The 21,531-nt window shown below is 40.5% G+C and overlaps 1 protein-coding gene and 2 long non-coding RNA genes across 5 annotated transcripts in view; 1 reads left to right on the forward strand and 2 right to left on the reverse strand.

The window, feature by feature from the left end:
- LOC148682563 (uncharacterized) overlaps positions 1-21,531 on the reverse strand; it is a 172,694-nt gene that overhangs the window by 33,575 nt on the left and 117,588 nt on the right. The gene's annotated exons all lie outside the window — the stretch shown is intronic.
- On the reverse strand, positions 803-15,981 carry mhc2d4b (major histocompatibility complex class II d4b). Of its 2 annotated transcripts, XM_087250579.2 has the most exons (6): positions 15,903-15,981; positions 13,934-14,209; positions 4,468-4,746; positions 4,162-4,281; positions 1,906-1,933; positions 803-1,796 (listed from the first exon to the last, which is right to left on the reverse strand). In XM_087250579.2, the coding sequence occupies exons 1-5, from the start codon at positions 15,949-15,951 to the stop codon at positions 1,908-1,910; spliced, it is 750 nt and encodes a 249-aa protein (XP_087106705.2). In that variant the 5' UTR covers positions 15,952-15,981; the 3' UTR covers positions 803-1,796; positions 1,906-1,907. The 2 variants fall into 2 exon arrangements, with proteins under 2 accessions (XP_087106705.2, XP_087106707.2); XM_087250581.2 differs by lacking the exons at positions 803-1,796; positions 1,906-1,933 and having other exon boundaries at positions 4,076-4,281.
- LOC148682565 (uncharacterized) lies at positions 5,639-14,102 on the forward strand. Its single transcript, XR_015943173.1, has 3 exons — positions 5,639-6,571; positions 6,766-6,815; positions 13,494-14,102. It is a non-coding gene; the product is annotated as an uncharacterized LOC148682565 (long non-coding RNA).

Here is a 21,531-nt window from a genome sequence, read left to right on the forward strand (position 1 = left end):
AAGAAGTAGTTGGGTTTAGGTTTTGAGTAGGATTAGGGATTTGATATAAAGTCATACTCCTTTAAATACCAGTTAATATTGCTGGAATAAGCTAGTAGTGATTATCATTAGTTGTGACTTAAGCTAAAGTGTTAGCGTATGTGTTTTAAACACTCTAGAAACAAGATAAGTAGGATTTACTGGTTCCTTCATTAAAGATTTACATCACAGAAAAGGTTTAATTCTTCATGTTTGACGCTGCTAATGGACTAAAACAGTGCATTTTAATCTGTCCAAATCATTCATACAGTAGTTAATAGGAGCCAGTAATTCACTTATTATAGACTGATTTCATGAAGCCGCCATTTTAAAAGCGAAATCGAGGCTGCGGTGGGAAGAAACCCTGAAGTCTCGCCTGGAGTCACACAGGAATGTTGTGTACCTGGCTGTATATCCTTTAAGCGAAGAGAAAGCGACACAAATTTATAATGTCACCACCTTCCGAGTGACCCGAAGGTCCGTTCTGAATGGATAGTGAAAATAAAAAGGGATATCGGACCTTAGTTTCAGCTATGTTAAGGAAAATGGCACTAGCTAGCTAACGTTATCCTTCCCAAACACACATTTTAGATGCCATTAATCAAACTCAAGTTAATGAACTAATTCCTTCAGTATATTAGACTCATTACGATACTGATTTTCTGTATTGCCACACGGTATATGAATTTCTTCCCACTGCAGCCTCACTTCAGTGTTTTAAAATGGCGGCCGCGTGAAATAAGCGTGTTAGTAACCCTCTTTAACACAGACATGTACAGGCATCTTAACCAAAGTCTTCTTTAATACAATAAAAAACAAACAGTATATATTTATAACGTACATATAAAAAATACAGTACCAGTGCAAAACACCATTACATTTGGTGATACCTGATTCAGTTTGAGCCACTTCTTCAAATTTAAAGCAGAATTACGAACACATACACACACGTTCAAGTATATCAGCGGTGTAAAGTAACACTCAAATTAGTGTAACTGCCTAGGTTTTCTCAGGAATTGTGCTTTACTAAGTAGTTTACTGAATGTGTACTTTTACTTGAGTACATGTTTAGTTCTGTATCGAATCGAGTCCTGCGATTCCCGTCCAATCAAACAGCATCATACAGAACAACCTCAAGAGACTACATCAACACACGCAATGACAGAGAGTGTTTAGATGCACGTCACTGATGAAAAGATGATGAATATCTGCTGCATAAGGACTGAAATGGGCTTAAACAGTTGCTAAATGCACTACAGAATGTTACGTTTTCAAACAAATCCACAGGTTCGATGTAAACACATCACACTGTAATACTCACTACTCCTGAGGGCTACTTTTACTCATACTCATTACTGAGTAATATTTATAACAGATACTTTACTCTCACTACATTTTTGGGCAAGTAATGGCACGTTTGAGTATGACTTTTCTTGAGTTTTCTTTCCACCACTGATAAACACACACACACACACAACTCTCAACACAGATGAAGAAATACTAACAGCATTGCTTTTGACTTAAATTGTGTGAAATAACTACATTTAAGTGTTTAAATCTGATAATGGACTATATCATGTGGTCAGAGTAACTCCGTCAGTCGTTATATAACAGATATATAACCATATAAGATATATAACCATAACAGATGCTGGAATATTCTCCAGAATTGTAATTCTTCCTAGTTTTAATCATAATATTTTTAGTTTGAAAGATCAGTTAAAGTCTGTAACAGCTGTGTTTCTCCATGACGAGGCTCCGTCAGTCAGAACGAGGACCTGGAATATGAAGGATTATTAATAATCATGTTACATTTTCACTATTTCAATATAATAGATATCTTGTAAAGTATAAAGTTAGCGTAATAATAATAAAACAAAAACTTACCATCAGTAAATTGCTACTAGATTCTTCTCTATCAAAATAAAACAGAGTAGTTAATGGAAAAGTAAAACACAGGCCACTGTATTGAGTTTGTTCAGTAGCTGTTATGCTGATGATACACAGGCCAACGTTTTAAATGATGTTGCTGGGCAACTTTGAGAAATGATGTCATCAATCACCAATCAGGTGAGGTAATGACAACTAATTAGTACAATGGGATTCAGATCTAACCTGATTATAAAGATGGCCAGTCATCTGCTGTGTGTACGACTATTGTTTATCCATTGTTTAGTGTTATTTTTTTAAACTGTCAAGTCAACGCAACATAATTTAGTTCTGTGTACAGCACACTGTTGGAAATAACCCTGCTGAAAATAACAACTTAGGCTGGTTTTAGAAGGATTTTGGCCTTCCAGGCTGGTTTCCAGCCATTTTCAGCCTGGTCTTAGCTGGTCAGGCTGGGGAAGACCAGCTTAAACCAGCTTGACAAGCCTAGCCAGGCTGGGAGCCCAGCCAAAACCAGCTATTTCCATGATGGTCATTTCAGGATTTAGTTTGGTAAATTTCCAGCCTGACCAGCTAAGACCAGGCTTGACAAGGCTGGAAACCAGCCTGGAAGGCCAAAACCCCTCTAAAACCAGCCTGGTCGACTAGCTAAAACCAGGCAACCAGCCTAGGCTTATGAAGGTAATTATAATCATTCTGTGTTTGTCTGAGGTAATTAGTCTACTGAAATGTGTATGTTCCATACAAAGTATGAAGCTGATCAGTCAGTTCTTGTCATGAAATGCTGAGATGTTTTTATCTGGGAGCGCCTGGAAAGCGCGAGTGCGTCACTCCCAATATGCGCATGCAGGCAGCTCGCCTCGATTGGAAATAACAAACTTGCGTGAGGAAAAGATGTGATGTGTTAATGACTGCAGTCATTTTGAATCTCCAGCAGTTGATCTTCTTGCACAGACATGCTGGATTCACCTGATTTGTTGACAAATGGTTGTGGATTTATTCCCTGGCAGTTCCTAGGTTCTTCACTGGGCCTTTTCAAAGAACTTTCCAAGGAAGTCTGTTTCTTACTCATTTTACTAGCTTGTGGGTTAAATTCTGGCAGTCAGGTGACTGAAATGTAACCAGGAGAATATGGTCATTTTTCAAAATAAAAGGTTGTTCAGACTCAGATAATAAATAAAATGGAAATAATTAATGATTAATGCAGCTCGGTACCAACTGATTCAAGAACCACTGACCCGCGCGGGTTGGGAACCACTGCTTTAGGGTACACTTTTGTACCTTAAAGTACACATGAAATCAAAACTAACCATATTGAGTTTGTTTGCTCACATTACTAGTTTTGTGGTGAACATTTGATCTGTGCGAGTGATTAAGGTGGAAAAAATGTTTCCCCTTGTAAATATTTTCTTTTAAATAATTTTTCAAGGGTTTTTTAACCTTAAATGAATAAAACAGTGTAGAAAATTAACAGAAAATCATTGTGAGAATAGAGAGAAAGGAACAGCAAAGGACCTTAAGCCAAGAATCAAACTCGGGTCACCCTGAGCACCATGTTGACGCACTTAACCACTAGGCCAGAGGTGACCATCCCTGTTCCTGGAGATCTACCTTCCTGCAGATTTCAGTTGCAACCCATATCAAACACACCTGCCTGTAATTATCAAGTGCTGTTCAGGTCCTAATTAATTGGTTCAGGTGTGTTTGATCAGGGTTGGAGCTGAACTTTGCAGGAAGGTAGATCTCCAGGAACCGGGTTTAGCATCCAGGCACTAGGCTATAGGCGCCGACCTGCCCTTGTGATCTTTAACTAAAATCTGAAAATGCCAGATATAATTGTCAGATAGGTCTGTCTGAGGTATTGGGCGTGACTAACATACTTAACCACGCCCCTCCTGCTGTCAGTTAAGCAACGCCCACTGTTTTCTCATTTAATGGGTAAAAAAGGTTGCAGCTTCTGGTTCATGCAGACTTTAAGGTTGAATTTTAAAGCTTTAAGGTACTATAAGGTACACATTGGTACTATCCTAGGTATTGATATGTACCTTTAAGGACCTGTTAGGAACAAAAAAAAACACACCAGTTACCTTTATTTTTGAGATTGGAGTACGTGAAAGTTTATCAAATGTCAACAATATTACTGCCCAAGGAGCCAGCGGAGCAAATATAGCCCGGCAACATTGCTCTAAAGGTTGCCCTGTGTGTCATCAGCATTATAGGTGAGTATCTCCACTTTGTCTCATATCTCCAGACCTGTTTTAGTCTTGTAGTAAATGTATCCAGCGGCTGCAATGATGATTCCCAGCACCGCGGAGGCATCTCCGGCAGCAGATAACAGCTGAAAATCCCACTCAAACTCATGGACAGGGGGCTCTGTGGGGGACACATGACACTCATTATCACGGTATTCACTATAAACAGGGGCGTCTGAGCAAAGAGAGGATACACGGGACCACCCCACACCAAGATCAACTTTAATGTTTAACCTTGGATTTTGGTGTAATACAAAATAATTCGCCAATTTAACAATGAGTTGAATGTCAAAGTGTTGTGACTCACTCCAGTCAATGACTACAGGTCCGGTCAAGCTGGAGTGATCCACCATACAGGAGATGGTCTCTCCAGATTTGGGGCTGAACACCAGCTCAGAGTGACTCTGGTAGTACCAGTCTCCATTGGGCATCTTCTCGCTGGAGGTCACGTCAGACACCACTCTTCCATCTCTCAGCCAGGACATTTTGATTTGCTGAGGGTAGAAGTCATAGGCACTGCACCTCAGCAGATACGGGTGTCCGCTATCGCCCTTCTGCACCAAACTCAGGTTCACCTTCGGCTTCACTGAACCAACAAACACCACAGTCAACATTGAGCAAACATTATTATGATAACGCTTTACATTGGTGTTCATGAGACTTCTTTATAATCATGTTGTGGCATACAATCCTAAATCAAAAAACCTTGGGACAGTATGAAAAACTTTCCTGTCGTTCAGACCAGCAGGACTGCAGTTTAGTAGCAGGAGCAGTTTAGGGCAGTAACCGGGTCAACTGGTGAGTAATGATGTGATGTGAAACAGGTGATGTCAACAGGTGATTGTCATTATGATTTGATATAAAAGCAGCATCCATTAAAGGTCTGGTCCTTAAGGAGCAAAGATGGGTCGAGGATCTCCAGTTTACCTATAAACACGTTGGGAAATTATTGAAATGATGAAAAACAATGTTCCTCAGAGAAAGCGAGGCAGACATTTGGATATTTCACCTTCAGCAGTGCATAAGCTAATTAAAAGATTTAAAGAATTTGGTGAAATTTCAGTGCTTAATGGACAAGAGCGCAAACCTAAGCTGAACAACCGTGCTCTCCGATCCCTCAGGTGGCGCTACATCAGGAATCCTCATTCATCAATAACCCATATCACCACACGGGCTCAGGGTTACTGCGGTAAACCTTTTAGTTATATCCACCAATGCCAGTGAAAACTGTAGTGTGCCCAAAGGAAGCCCTATGTTAACAGTGTCCAGAATCATCGTCGATATCTCTGGGTTCGGAGGCATCTTGGATGGACCATCACATAGTGGTAAATACATTACTCTTCCAACTTTTTTGAAATGTGTTGCATGAACCAAAATTGGGATACATGTTTATTTTGAAAATAAAAATCACAAGGAACACATTAAATAATGTCTGTCGTATTGTCTGCAATGAAATACAAGTCAACGTAATTTAGAAATCTTCCATACTGTCCCAACTTTTTCCGATTTGCTGTTGTTATAAATGTAAAGGACATTTCATGCATGCTTGTGACAAGTCAATAACTGTTATTCTCTCAGTCGTCAATTTAAATGCAAAGATGACACTGACCCAGCAGTTTAGTCTGATTTACAGCAGGACCCAGCATTTTTTAGTGCGTTCAAGACTTGGATTATCAGTTTTTCTTTTTTTTGTTGTCATTTTTAATTGTACTTTCAATTACTTTTTTTCTCTTACAGATGTTTTATTGCATTGTTATAATTAAGTTTTTAATGTGTGAACCCTACTGTAAATTAGGTAGTATAGTATTTAAAATTTAACTAATTAGGTTGTGAGAACTGTTGTTGTTTTTTCCTCTACAAATGATATTTAGTCATTTATTATTATTAAAGTCTTTGACTTGGTTTAACAAATCATTATTTAAATTATAGGCTAATTGAGAAGGATATCAATTGCCTTCAAACAACTTTATCACTGTGTCCTAAACAGATACGACATGAAGACATGCGATTACAAATATATTCTCCGCTTTGTCTGCCCGGTGCTTATTATACAGTACAACATGGATAATTCAGCTTTTTAGGCAGGGAATTGGGCTCACAGTGGGAATCCTGTCTTTGTTATGACAACCTGCAATAACATCCAGCTGCAGGTCCGCAGAACCACACACATTTCAGGCACACACAATCTAGGCAAACTATATATGATTACAATGAATGTTAATGTCATCGTCATCAATATGTTTTTATATTGTTAATCAATAGCGTAATAAACAATAGTGTATACTATTTCACAAATATGGCGATCATAAGCAACAAGCGAATGGGGTACTATTGTTTCCGATCGCCATTGATTATAATAGACTGGTGATTATTAGGCATTATTATTATCAGCTAGTGTGTGGTGTGCTGTGGTGTCATCCATCCGCACTCTGGTAGTGGATGAGGAGATTCCCCTGAAAATGTGTAAAGAGCTTTGAGTGTCCAGAAAAGCGCTATATAAATGTAAAAAATTATTATTAAACAAACTGTCACGAATCTGTCATAAATATAATGAGGCCATTATAACTGTCATGAATTTTATTGTTTTAATTGACCTCAACTGCAGTGCTTCAAATTGAATTTGTCATTACGTCATTTTAATGACGCCGTTATAAAGTGAAGTTTATTCATAAACTAATTTCGAGAGGATCACGTGCTTATGATTTATCACGTCCAGTCTCGCATTTGCTAATCACTAATCTTCCAATCATATGAGCCCTAAGGCACCATAAATAGTCTAAGTTTCCAGTTCACTTTATCTTCGTTTGGAAGAAGCAGCTTCACCGTAGCTAGCTCCGTTGAAGAACCAACTCTAAACCAGCATGGACAACTAAAGCAGCAACAAGCTACAATCTTCAGGATCTTCATTTGGAAGAACGCTCTGCTCTGCTCATCAACTACAAAAGCTACAAGTGCTACAAGCTACAAAAGCTTCAAGCTACAATCTACAATATACAATCTAAAAGCTTCAATCTACAAGCTACAATATACAAGCTACAGCAACAACAACAACTACTACTACTGCTACCATTTCAAACAACTACAACTCCAACAATTTCATCAACAGCTTAAACAACAACACCAAAACCTTCCACTTCAAAGAGCCTCCACAACGCATCTGCTGTGTCTTCAACCTTATTTCCCAGCAAGATATAAGCCAAACTCCAAAGCTATTGCAATAAAACGGAACCCTCACCTTCTCCTAGCAGTACACATGCTATCCATCGTTTAACAGATTGTTTGCTGGAATGTGTTCAGCAGAGCAGCAGCTCCAGCCACAAACAATGTTGAATTTGATCAACAAAATGGCCGCCAGGCTTTTTGCACCTTTTGCATGGCCTGACTGAAACTCCTTAAGCCAATAGCTGTAAAGATAAGCGTCTCCATCCAATGAGCTAAAAGACTGGAGATGGTCCCGCCCTCTCTCTTGACTCTGTTGCAAAGACCTTATGAATGAATAGGCCAGACACGCTTGTAAATTTAGTTAAAAAAAAAAAAAAAAAAATATTCCATTTGACATTTAACTTCTGAAAAGATTATTACCCAACCAGTAAATATATTAACAAGCTATTGAAAAACATTATGCCATCAAGCACAGAAGTCCAATTGTAATACGCCAGCGACTCATGTGTTGATTTACAAGCGTCATATAAGATTATATAGCAAGTCAGTCGGATGTGAAAACGGCAAAGAAACAAACTTCCCACTTGACTGTTATAAATACAAATTTAAACTTCACTATCACTTCACATGCTCAGTCTTCAAGGGGTACCAGTTTTCCAGGACCACCAGACTAGCCATATCCCATGTCCTCAGCTCTCCATTTATCTGTCATCCCGTTAGGAGACGAACACCCACCCCTACCATCCTTGCACATCGTATCAATGAAGTCATCGGACCATGCATTATCAAAAGCGCTTCCATTTACAGCCGCCCATGCCCTTATTAAGATGCCTCGCATGGATATAAACTAAAACAATTTTCATGTCTGCCATACTTGTATTATTTTGCAAAGATTTAATTTCTGATTCTCTTTGTTTTTTCTATTTTAGAGATCATGACTGCTGGCTCCAGAAGCTGACCCTCATCCAACCTATTACACTCCACATCCTCTTCACAAAGGATACATTCCATTTTTCACTTTATCCAATCTGTCCTAACCTGCAGTCTGCAACCTCCGAACCTGAAACCGTCGATTATCTTATTAAAAAGAAATCGACAACAATTTCATGATTGGAACTCCAAGGCTCCTCCTTTTAATATCTCGCGCATTAGCCCCATTGGTGTCGCTACTCAAAAATGTTCTGGCAAAAACGCCTTGTAGTCGACCTTTCGTCCCAACACAATTGCTCCTTTCCTAGCATTAACAGCACTATTCCATTGGACGAATATTTACTTAACTACTACGACATTGATCAAGAGATCTCTCTCATAAAGATAGCCAGTCGTAACACCTGGCTAGCCAAAGAAGACATTTCCCCTACCTTTAAAATCATGCCAATCCACCCAGACTTCTGGCACCTTTTGGCATTTATTGGCGAAATCAATTCTATTTTTCGGATGCAAAAGCAGCCCAAAAAATATTTGACATAATGTCAGAAGCTTTATGCTGGATTCTGTCTAATATTTACGAAATACCATACCTCATTCACCTTCTAGACGATTTTCTTATTTCCCCCCCGTCATCTCCTCCAGCCAAACACCTAGCGATCACCCAGCAGGTTTTCGCTGATCTCGGAAGGACCCAGTACTTCAATCGAATTTCTGGGTATTAATCTAGACTCGCATAAATTCCAAGCATCCCTTCCTAAAGAGAAAATCAATCGAATAATTTCTCTATCCCAAATTTTCCTTGAAAAACAGATGTGCACACAACGAGAACTCCTACCAATTCTCGGCCATCTAAATTTCGCTATGCGCATTATTCCTTTCATTTCCCACCTCCATCAATTATCCACCACAGTTCATGGTTTAGAAGAAACAATTTTTCTCTCCAAACCCAGTCGCGATGAACTTTGCTTATGGATCTCTTTCCTTAAGCAATGGAACGGCTGTTCCTTTTTCTACAGCGACTTGATTGCATCCCCTATTGACATCAACACATACACAGACGCTGCCCCTCCAATAGGTTACAGTGGCTAATATAAAGGACACTGGTTTGTCTCAACATGGCCAACCCAATTGTAATTCCATTCCAAAGACCAATGTTTTTCAGCCCTCTTCAAATTCTACCCTATCATCGCAGCAGCCATCCTGTGGGGGGACGAATGGTCTACATCTAGCATTCTCTTTCACTGCGATAACGAAGCTACAGTGCATTGCATTAACAAAGGACGCTCCCACTCCCAATCGCTTATGCCATTTTTAAGACACCTTATCTGGATATCTGCTAAAAAACAATTTATCATGATTGCTGAACATGTACCTGGTTGCAAAAACCAAATCGCTGACTCTCTCTCTCTCTCATTTCTCTTTGCAGATATTCTGGCAACTAGCCCCGGAAGCAGACCCTCACCCAACGCCGGTCCCTCCATATATAGTAACGATATTTCCATAAACCACCCACTTCATAATCTTCATCAAACTTCTCTATCTCTTATCCTACAAGCAATAGCTCCCAGAACCCTCAATGCCTACCTCACAGCATGGAATTCGTTCAAACAATTCCATACCATGCTAGACAACCCATTACACTCAAAATCCTTACCTCATGCATCTACACCCTCTGTAAAGGTTACATTTCCTCCCATACAGCCCGCACCTTAGATGCTATGTTCAATCTAGCATTTTTTGGGGGGTTTCTTAAATGTTCTGAATTAAGTTACATCCAAATTTAACCCTCTACTCCACCCCACCATCTCAGATCTAGCTTTGCAAGACAGGGAAACTATCTCTTTCCTTATCAAACAAAGCAAAACAGATTAATTCCAGAGAGGACACTCTATCCTCATTTTCAATATTCCTTCACCTACACGCCCATTCCAAACCCTCTTAGCCTAGAAAATCTCAAGAGGCTAACCCACTGGCCCCGCTTTGTACTGATGACGCTAACCGTCCAGTATCTCGATTCTGGTTTCAAAAACACCTTAAAGAAATCTTTCGCCTATCAGGTTTTTTCCCAGAGCCCTTTTCCAGCCACTCATTCAGGATTGGCGCAGCCACTACAACGGGCTCTCACACCATCAGATCCAGACCCTTGGTCGCTGGTCTTCTGAAGTTTTCAAATCTTATATACGTCTCAGTAAATACCACCTCAAGAAAGCCCAACAGGCTTTAACCAACCCCCAAGCACCTCCTCACACGGCTCCAACTCAAAAAGGCGTCTAACAGAGCCTCGACTCTCGCAAGAGTCATCCAAACCAAACCCCGCAGAAGCCCAATTGTCCACCCATGGCACCCTTACATGTTTGCCAAGGACTCCCTCAAGGGCCATTGCAGTTAGCATCTTCTGCAATCACCAATAGCTATTTACAGATGCAGACGTTTGTATCCACATGTTCTTTGCGCATTTACTGCGTTTGTACATATGTATTATATTTGTGCTTGTTCCCTTCTTCCAACTTTTCCAAATCTTTTATCCTTATAACCCTACTTTTCAGCCTCTCGTTCCTTTCTTCTCTACACTCCACTCCCAACTAATCTATTTTACACTCTACCTCTAATGATCTTGTTTCTACTGTCTAGCCTTTTCAGACACCCGAAGGGGCCCCCTTGAGCTCCAACTCTCGCAGGATTCGGCCATAGCGGCCACAGTCCTTTCTTCTTCACGATGTTACCTATTCTTTTTCCGCCTAGACTCTTTCTCCAAGCTCCAAACCCCGCAGGGGTCCGCTCAAGCTAAAACTTCTTCACTCTACTTCAACTACCTCTCTTCTCCTTATGACTCACCCTCTAGCTCTGACCCCCACAGGGGTCGCTCCGAGCCCCAATCTCTCGCAAGAGTTATCCAAATCCTCTTTCCCACTCACTGATATCTATCTCCTCCTATCCGCAATCTACCATCAAGCTCTGACCTCCACAAAGGTCGCTCAGAGCTCCAACTCTCACAAGAGTTACTCTCTTCCACTCACTGCTACCTATCTCCCCCTATCTACACTCTACCCCCAAGCTCTGACCTCCACAGAGGTCGCTTCAAGCTCCAACTCTCACAAGAGTTACTCTCTTCCACTCATTGCTCCTCCCAGCTACACTCTACCCTCAAGCTCAAACCTCCGCAGAGGTCACTCCTATCTACACCCTACCCTCAAGCTCAAACCTCCGCAGAGGTCACTCCTATCTACACCCTACCTTCAAGCTCAAACCTCCGCAGAGGTCGCTCCTAGCTACACTCTACCCTCAAGCTCAAACCTCCGCAGAGGTCACTCCTATCTACACTCTACCCTCAAGCTCAAACCTCCGCAGAGGTCACTCCTATCTACACCCTACCCTCAAGCTCAAACCTCCGCAGAGGTCACTCCTATCTACACCCTACCTTCAAGCTCAAACCTCCGCAGAGGTCGCTCCTATCTACACCCTACCCTCAAGCTCAAACCTCCGCAGAGGTCACTCCTATCTACACCCTACCTTCAAGCTCAAACCTCCGCAGAGGTCGCTCCTATCTACTCTCTACCCTCAAGCTCTAACCTCCGCAGAGGTCACTCCTATCTACACCCTATCCTCAAGCTCAAACCTCCGCAGAGGTCACTCCTATCTACACCCTACTTTCAAGCTCAAACCTCCGCAGAGGTCGCTCCTATCTACTCCCTACCCTCAAGCTCTAACCTCCGCAGAGGTCACTCCTATCTACACCCTATCCTCAAGCTCAAACCTCCGCAGAGGTCACTCCTATCTACACCCTATCCTCAAGCTCAAACCTCCGCAGAGGTCACTCCTATCTACACCCTATCCTCAAGCTCAAACCTCCGCAGAGGTCACTCCTATCTACACCCTATCCTCAAGCTCAAACCTCCGCAGAGGTCACTCCTATCTACACCCTACCTTCAAGCTCAAACCTCCGCAGAGGTCGCTCCTATCTACACCCTACCTTCAAGCTCAAACCTCCGCAGAGGTCACTCCTATCTACACCCTACCTTCAAGCTCAAACCTCCGCAGAGGTCGCTCCTATCTACTCCCTACCCTCAAGCTCTAACCTCCGCAGAGGTCACTCCTATCTACACCCTACCCTCAAGCTCTAACCTCCGCAGAGGCTGCTCTAAACTCAAACTCTCACAAAGCTCCATCTTTCGTAAGAGCTACTCTCCTCCACTCTCTGCTCCATACCTTCACTCTACTCTGGCCCCCGCAGGGGTCACTTAGAGCTCCAACTCCCACAAGATTCACTCAAAGTTCTCTTTCACTGCTTCAAACCACCTATTCTCCCCTTCTTAACCCCGAAAACCATGACCCCCGCAGGGGTTCCTTCAAACTCTAACTCCAGCAAGAGTTATTAGAATCCTCTTTTCACCCTTATTAATCCTATCTAATTAATGCCCATGCATTTAACCTCTTTTCTTCTATTATATCCAGCAGCCGGATATAGCTCTAAATTTCCTGCCTTTTGGGGGGTTTTTTCTTCGAATACGCGGCTGCTGTCCCGAGCGATTAATTCTGCATTTTGGGGAGTTCTGAGATCCACCGAGCTCAGGCTCCCTTCTTGCTCTGCCAACGGGAGGAAGCCCCGGGCTCGAGGAGCCCTTGAGCTCGGGGCTCTCTCCCGGGACAGCATGCCAAATAAGCTTTGTAAATCATCAGCTAAGTGTGAACTCTTGAAGTGAAGTTTATTCATAAACTAATTTCGAGAGGATCACGTGCTTATGATTTATCACGTCCAGTCTCGCATTTGCTAATCACTAATCTTCCAATCATATGAGCCCTAAGGCACCATAAATAGTCTAAGTTTCCAGTTCACTTTATCTTCGTTTGGAAGAAACCCCCCCTCCTCCCCTATTCTCCTCCTTTACCTGTAATTGGGCGGCACGGCGGTCCAGTGGTTAGCACTGTGAACCACACAGCAAGAATACTGCCGGTCCTAGTTCGATAGGACCGGTGAGTGTTTCTGTGGGGAGTTTGTATGTCCTTCCCGTGTCCGCGTGGGTTTTCCCCGGGCTCTCCGGTTTCCTCCCACCATCCAAAGACATTCAACATACTTAACAATCAAGCTGGTCTAATTCCTTACGTTCCCTTAGCTACAGCGGCAGGGGAGTTCTGAGATCCACCGAGCTCAGGCTCCCTTCTTGCTCTGCCAACGGGAGGAAGCCCCGGGCTCGAGGAGCCCTTGAGCTCGGGGCTCTCTCCCGGGACAGCATGCCAAATAAGCTTTGTAAATCATCAGCTAAGTGTGAACTCTTGAAATTATTTGCCAGAATACTTACATTTTACTAAAACGTTTTAACCACAAACTCCACTGAAAAAAGTAAAATATTATTGATACCATTGTAATGGCCTCATGATGACAATCATGTTTATGACAGATTTATGACAACTTATGTTGCCTTGATAATGTCATAACAAAGACAACTCAAACAACGTCATCTTTCCATTATAAATGACAGAACTGAGCGAATGACACTTGGTGACTGTATACTATAAGCATGTATACAATCTCATTTATATTCATGACAATTATAAATGTGTTATAACAGTCTTATGAACACCGTCTTGAGGTAAAGTGTTACCAAAATGTATTATTTCAGCCGTCATTTCTCTTGATCATAAATGTTTAAATCAATAGTTCTCAATAGTGTTGTCCCACACACCTGCTTTATCAACGACCGCTGATTCATATATTTCAGCATTATGTCTGCAGAATATATCAACTTCAGCTCTCATCTGCTGTAAATAGGCTTCATTTTTGTTAAAGTTCTCTGCAAATTTAACTCCTTGCTCAGTATAACCTACAAATTTCCCCACAGTGCTGTTGAACTGTATGTCCATCCATTTATTGAAGTAATAGCCTACAATGAACTCCATGTCTCTGAAATCAGGATAGCTGTAGATGCACTGTGACCACGTGGATGAATAATATCCATCAGCTGAAAAAAAAAACATCTTCATTAGTATATTTAGACAATAAAAACACATCAGCAAGCTTCTGTTAGTCATATACACTTACCGGCCACTTTATTAGGTACACCTGTCCAACTGCTTGCTAACGCAAATTTCTAATCAGCCAATCACATGGCAGCAGCTCACTGCATTTAGGCATGTAGACATGGTCAAGACGATCTGCTGCAGTTTAAAGCGAGCATCAGAATGGGGAAGAAAGGGGATTTAAGGTACTTTGAACGTGGCATGGTTGCTGCTGCTAGTCAGGCTGCTCTGAGTATTTCAGAAACTGCTGATCTACTGGCATTTTCACGCACAACCATCTCTAGGGTTTACAGAGAATGGTCCGACAAAGAGAAAATATCCAGTGAGCGGCAGTTCTGTGGGTGCAGATGCCTTGTTGATGAGGTCAGAGGAGAATGGCCAGACTGGTTCCAGCTGATAGAAAGGCAACAGTAACTCAAATAAGCACTCGTTACAACCGAGCTCTGCAGAAGAGCATCTCTGAACACACAACACGTCCAACCTTGAGGCGGATGGGCTACAGCAGCAGAAGAGCACACCGGGTGCCGCTCCTGTCAGCTAAGAACAGGAAACTGAGGCTACAATTTGTCATGTTATAAAGCCTGAATCATCTCAGACTGGTTTCCTGAACATGACGATGAGTTCACTGTACTCAAATGGCCTCCACAGTCACCAGAGCTCAATCCAATAGAGCAGCTTTGGGATGTGGTGGAACGGGAGATTGGCATCATGGATGTGCAGCCGACAAATCTGCAGCAACTGTGTGATGCTATCATGTCAATATGGAGCAAAATCTCTGAGGAATATTTCCAGCTTGTTGAATCTACGCCATGAAAAATCAAGGCAGTTCCACACAGTCCAACCTGGTACTAGTAAGGTGTACCTAATAAAGTGGCCGGTGAGTGTACACCTACTTACTTACATTTTTTGACTTGTTTCTAGTCAAAATATCCAGCAATTCTGAAATCATGAAGTATTATATAGACAAGCAAAACTTGTTTTAGGAAATAATGAGTGAAAATGAAGCGAGTTTTTCCTTAAAACAAGCCAACGAGAATAATCTGATGTCCAAAGGAAAATCTAGATTATTCTTCTGACCACATTGGCAGATTATTTTGCTTGTTTTATGGGAAAAACTCACTTAATTTTGACTCATTATTTCTTAAAACAAGACAAGATGTTGTGCATGTCTAGAATATGCCTCTATAGATTTAAGAGTGTTTAGATATTTGGACTAGAAACAAGTCAAAGTTTGCAGTGTATTTTACTACATTCGATGGTACAGAGAAATCATAACAACAATGATAAAGAAAACATGCTCACACTTTATTTTGAAGAACAATTCTCACTATTTACTTTCACTTTTAGCTCATTATGAGCTCATTATTTGCTTATGAATAGTTATTAAAGCATTAGATTAGGATTAGGTATTGTGTAGGATTAGAGATCATGCAGAATATGAGCTTTATGAGCGCTAATAAACAGCCAGTCTTCATAATAGGTAGACATAAAGTAATAGTGAAAATCGGTACTTAAACTAAAGTGTTACCGAAAACATTTAAAGTCTTAGCAGTTCCCAAATAAAATAAAACACATTAATAGTTCATCAGTATAACTACAGCTACTAATGTCCTCAGAAACTCTAAGTTTTCTCACCTGCTCCTGTGAACACAGACAGCATTAATAGGAGGTTTGCTGGTGACATTGTCTCTCTCTCTCTCCTCAAAACACAACTGAACAGACAAAAACACTGAGCTTTCTAATGTCACGGTCTGAAAACATCCAGCCAATCAGAGAGCTGCTCTACATGAGTCGACTGTCGCTAAGCAGATTTCTGCGTTCATTTTTAAATCATATGCAAAACCTGGTTTAACAGATTAAACATGACGACCTTTAAACTTACATTCCTGAGGAAAAACCCAACACATTCTTATTGTGAATACATGGCCCTGTATACTTTTCTAGACAGTGCAAATTATGTAGGCAGAGGTATGTGTGGCTGCATTTTGTCTTTAAAAGGAATGCTATGGGGTGATATGATGCAATCTTTTCACGCTAACAGCTGACTGCTTACCGCCGTGTGGACGGCTTGTGATGCTGGGGTTTGAGTCCAGTGAAGAATGGTTCCAGCAGCTAAAACAGTTCAAGCAGGTAAATAAGAGGCAAACAATAAAATAAACAAGTAAATGACGGTGAGGATATTGTAAGAATCGAAAACGGGGTAAAAATCAGGCGGCCACGAGGACTTTCCTTTCTCTGAATTGCTTTTCAAGACATTGTCCACTAGGTTTAGAGATGGGGTTAGACACGGGTCAATCAGTGCATTTTAAAACACTATTAGTTGGGTTTATGGAAGGGGATGGGTGGGTCAACCGGTGCTTTCACAACAATATCGGTTGGGCTTATGGAAGGGGGTGGGTGGGTCAACCGGTGCTTTTAAAACACTATCGGTTGGGTTTATGGAAGGGGATGGGTGGGTTAACCGGTGCTTTTACAACAATATCGGTTGGGTTTATGGAAGGGGGTGGGCACGGATCAATTGGTGCTTTTGAAAACACTTTTGGTTGGGTTTATGGAAGGGGTAGGCACGGGTCAACCTGTGCTTTTGAAAACACTGTCGGTTGGGTTTATGGAAGGGGGTGGGTGGGTCAACCGGTGCTTTTAAAACACTATCAGTTGGGTTAATGGAAGGGGGTGGGCACGGATCAATTGGTGCTTTTGAAAACACTATTGGTTGGGTTTATGGAAGGGGGTAGGCACGGGTCAACCTGTGCTTTTGAAAACACTGTTGGTTGGGTTTATGGAAGGGGTGAGCGCGGGTCAATTTGTGCTTTTGAAAACGCTATCGCTTGGGTTTAGGGAAGTGGATAGGTGGGGTTATCGGTCAATCAATCAGTCAGTTGACAGCGGCCTCTGGTGGATTTATGTGAGAACAGCAGGCATGAATGACACTCGCAAGACAAATTTGAAATCTGAAAAAGCATACACAGCGCCCTCTGGTGGATTCACAAAAACTGCAAAAAACGTAGCTCCTGAGATGTATTTGGTGCTCTCCGGAAATGTATGCAGGGGTGCATATCAATAATGTGCCTGGGTTGGAAAAACCTTTAATAAGCACTCCACGCTGTAAAATAAAAACAAACTAATAACTATGGTAAAAATGTGGCAGCCGTCACAAATATAATAGAAAAGGTCAAAGAAAGTTCATATTTTTACAATAAAATTCTGTATTTATTGATAAAGCTTTTATTTTTTCAATAAATTACCAATATTATTTCTTTATAGAGTCCTACACCAATGTTTTAAAGTTCTAAAATCATACCTCTGTAAAGATATGATGGAAACTATATAAAATACATTTAAAATTTTACAGTAAACTACTGTATATCATTAAATTATAGTGTCATACGTCAATATTATAAAGTATTAACATCATACCTTTACAAAAATATGACTTAAAGCATAAAATAAATGTAAACCTTTTACAGTAAACTACCGTATATCAATAATTCACGGTAAGACTTTATTTTGATGGTCCATTTGAGTATTAGTACACTGTCTGCTCCTTCAACAGACATTTAACTGACTATGAGAAACTTAGCAAGCACATGTCAACTTACACTAACCCCAACCGGGCAGTCTACTTATAACCTAATGAGAATTAGTTGCAATGTAACTTAAATTCAACAAACGGACCATCAAAATAAAACCTGACCTCTAATTTATAGTTAAACTGTCATAACACCAATGATTTAAAGTGCTAACATCCTTTATAACAAGTATGATAGAAAGTGCAAAAGAAAAAGAGTTACAGTAAACTACCAATTATCATTCATTTACAGTGTGATACACCAATGTTTTGAAGTATAAACATCTACACGTTATGCCTTTGTTACACAGACAAAAGCACAACCACAAGCCTGTGAGGATGTGAAAGTGAAAAGATGAACTGAAGCTCATCGAAAACAACCTTTCCCACAGTACAGTGAAACACATCATATAATAACATACAGAATATTTAAGAGGAGCTCAGTGTAATTTACATGAAACATTACCAAACTTACAATTAAAGTAATGCGATAAACATCATTTATTAACATTAAATATAGCAGAAAAACTCTACAAATAAAAAAAAACTACAAATAACCACAGTAAAGTCGACAAAACATGCAGGGAATTGTTAATTTAACGTATAATTTAAGAAAACTTACTGCTAACAGATTTGTACAGCTGTTTTTACTATAAAATCATGCCATTTTTTAGTTTTGGAGGACTTTTTTTATTAAAGTTCAGCAAAAGTAGCATGTAATAATACATACACACTCAGAAATAAAGGTACACGGGCTGTCACTGGCGTGGTTCCTTTTCAAAAGGTACCTAAAGAGTCCATATTAATATCTCAAGGGCACATATTTGTACCTAAAAAAGTACAAGAGTGTTCCTATTAACAATTGTAGGTACTAATATATACTATTAAGATACCAATGCGGACCCTTTAAGTAGACATGAGTACCTTTTGAAAAGGACAGCCTGTGTACCTTTATTTTTGAGAGTGTACAGAGGCATTTCTAATGTTGGTTAAGTCCAGAAAGAGCCTTTTATTAATACTTAAGTTCAATATTGCATCAAATACACTGATTAAACCATCTGATTGACCACAGTATTTAGCTGTTTATTCATTTCAGAGCAGAATCAGAACAGAAACTGTGCTGAATGTCAGTATCAGGGCTGTTTACATGTACAGTGTGCATTCCTCTACATTTGATCACCTCACTAGTGCACATTTCCTTATTCTTTAGCACAGATAACATCATTCTCTGCTGTCTGTGATACAGGGAAGTGGTTTTCCATAAAAGATTGCATCTTCATTTTTTTACTGTAAAGACTGCTGGCTTCAGTTGTTTTTGGCCTTATAGAAATGCTGTTATAGCAGGTCTGGCGTGTTTATGACCACCATTATGGCCGTCAGTTTTCATCAATACAATCTTTCAACCATTTCCAAGCAAAATGCAAAAGTATTTAAACATAGCTAATACAAAATACACAGGCTAATTAATGCTATCTTTTTAAGGGAATTTAATTATTGGTGGGGGCATTTCAGTAGTCAGTGGATGTTGGTGGGGACACGTCCCCTTCATCCAAATCCATTCCCCTGATTTACTATAAACAAACAGTGAAAATACGTTTACTACAGTATTTATTAATGTTTGCTAATGTGAAGTTGCTCGCTGTTAGTTCTCAGTGCATTGACTAATGTTAACAAGCATGACTTTGGATGTTAATAAGGCGTTAGTAAATGATGAACTGCTGTTCAAGACTGATCATCATCCACTTTATCATCATTTTAAAGTGTGACTAGATATATAAATGACAAATCAGTGGTAAAATATCTGCTTTATATCATTGTAAAGTGCTTTCCAGTTAGAAGTGCAAAGCAATACACACATATTTCAGTAAAACTGGACGTAGATATTTAGATATTTATTGGAAATATGGAAAAATAAGACACACAACACGTCCAACCTTGAAGCGGATGGGCTACAGCAGCAGAAGAGCACACCGGGTGCCGCTCCTGTCAGCTAAGAACAGGAAACTGAGGCTACAATTTGATTTGTTTCTAATTCAGTTGTTAGCATCATACGTTTCTGTTTTTCTACACATTTCAGTTACGGTTTGTTTGTTTGTTTTGCTATTGTCATGGTTGTGTAGACCTGGATGTTAATGGATCCACCTGCTTCGAATGCTATCACTTTATTGAACGGACGTTATCAGCTGATAGATATGGGCCAGTAGGGGCCTACTTGTAGGCTTAGAAGGCTGTTATCATCCATCCATATGGTTAATGAGCAACACTAATAGAGAAAGCAGATCTGTTTTTACATTACTTTGAGGGTTGGGGTAGGGGTAGACGTTAATAAAATACAATTAATGGGACATTTAATACATAACATAAATAATTCTCGTTAACTTCCGGCCACACACCCCTGTGGATGGATGATTACAGCCTTCTGAGCCTACTAGTAGGCCCCTGCTGATCCATATTTACACCCATTCAGACAGATAGTTACAGCCGCCAGATTTTAGCCTGAACCCGGCCCCTCCCGCTTGTATTCCGCATCTGTTGTCCCGTTGCCTGACCCGCCTTGTTTTCAACCCCGCCGCAGTTGTTCCCATTAACGAGGGGAGGGTGGGGGGGGGGGGGGGGGGTGTACAAAACTGAAAACCACCTAGCTATACAGAGTCTATAACAAGCTGTCTGTATAAACACACACACACACACAGACAGCCTCATGCTCCCTCTCATTCCCACACACACACACACACACACACACACATAGACAGCAACAAACAATACAAACAACAATCAGCGATATTGTTAGACCGCCCGCTCCCATCCAAAATTACACCAGTTAGCGTCCGCTTCCGCACTTTATTCGGAAATTTATTCCTGTGCTGCAAGAAATCTGGTCGGGTCCCATGGTAATGCAGACCTCTATTTCAGTCAGCGTGGTCTGCTTTCAATTAGATCGTGGTTGAGGTTAGCTATATTAAATCCAGCCTGATCTCACGAGGAAACGTGAGTATTTTACGTTTTGTCAGTTTAGTGGCTAATTTGTACGAATTCGATTTTAATTCGAACATGATTTTAAAAAGGAGGCGTGGCACCCAACCCCACCCCTAACCGCCATTGGGAGTTGAGCAAATCATACTAAATTGCACGAATTAGATCATACGAATTATCCACTAAATCAAAAAGTGATGAATTGCCGTCAGATTGCGTTGATTAAATCAGTAATGCTGTTAAATAGTTGGTTTTACTGCTAAGATGTTCAGTGTATTATGATGCAGGTCTTACAATTTCTCATGCAGAAACGTTTATCTCTCTACAATGTTCAGAGTATTGCTAGTTTTCACTGTAAAAACTTTGCTATTGAGATGTTCAGTGTATTTTGATGCAAGAAATGTCATTAAAGCTGATTTTATTCATTATGAAAATAAACGTTTTGAAGTTATATGAACTGACACCTGTGGTTTTTACTACGCTGTAAAAAGTGATTAGTTACGTAACGCAAGTAAACCAATTGCCTTAAACGCAACAAGTTGACCACAAAGATAAAGTAAACCCATTGTAACTTAAGTTGACTTCAATTTTATTATTATGCTTTTTGATAACACATTTTTTTAAACTCAACTAATCCTTTTTTACAGCGTCAGACTGTTTTAACACGTCTGTTTTTAAATTATTACTGTAGTTATTGCAACATATACGGTGCTTCATTAAGTC

The sequence above is a fragment of the Danio rerio genome, chromosome 4 (genome assembly GCF_052040795.2).
Source record: "Danio rerio strain M-AB ecotype USA chromosome 4, GRCz13ab, whole genome shotgun sequence".
NCBI lineage: Eukaryota > Metazoa > Chordata > Actinopteri > Cypriniformes > Danionidae > Danio > Danio rerio.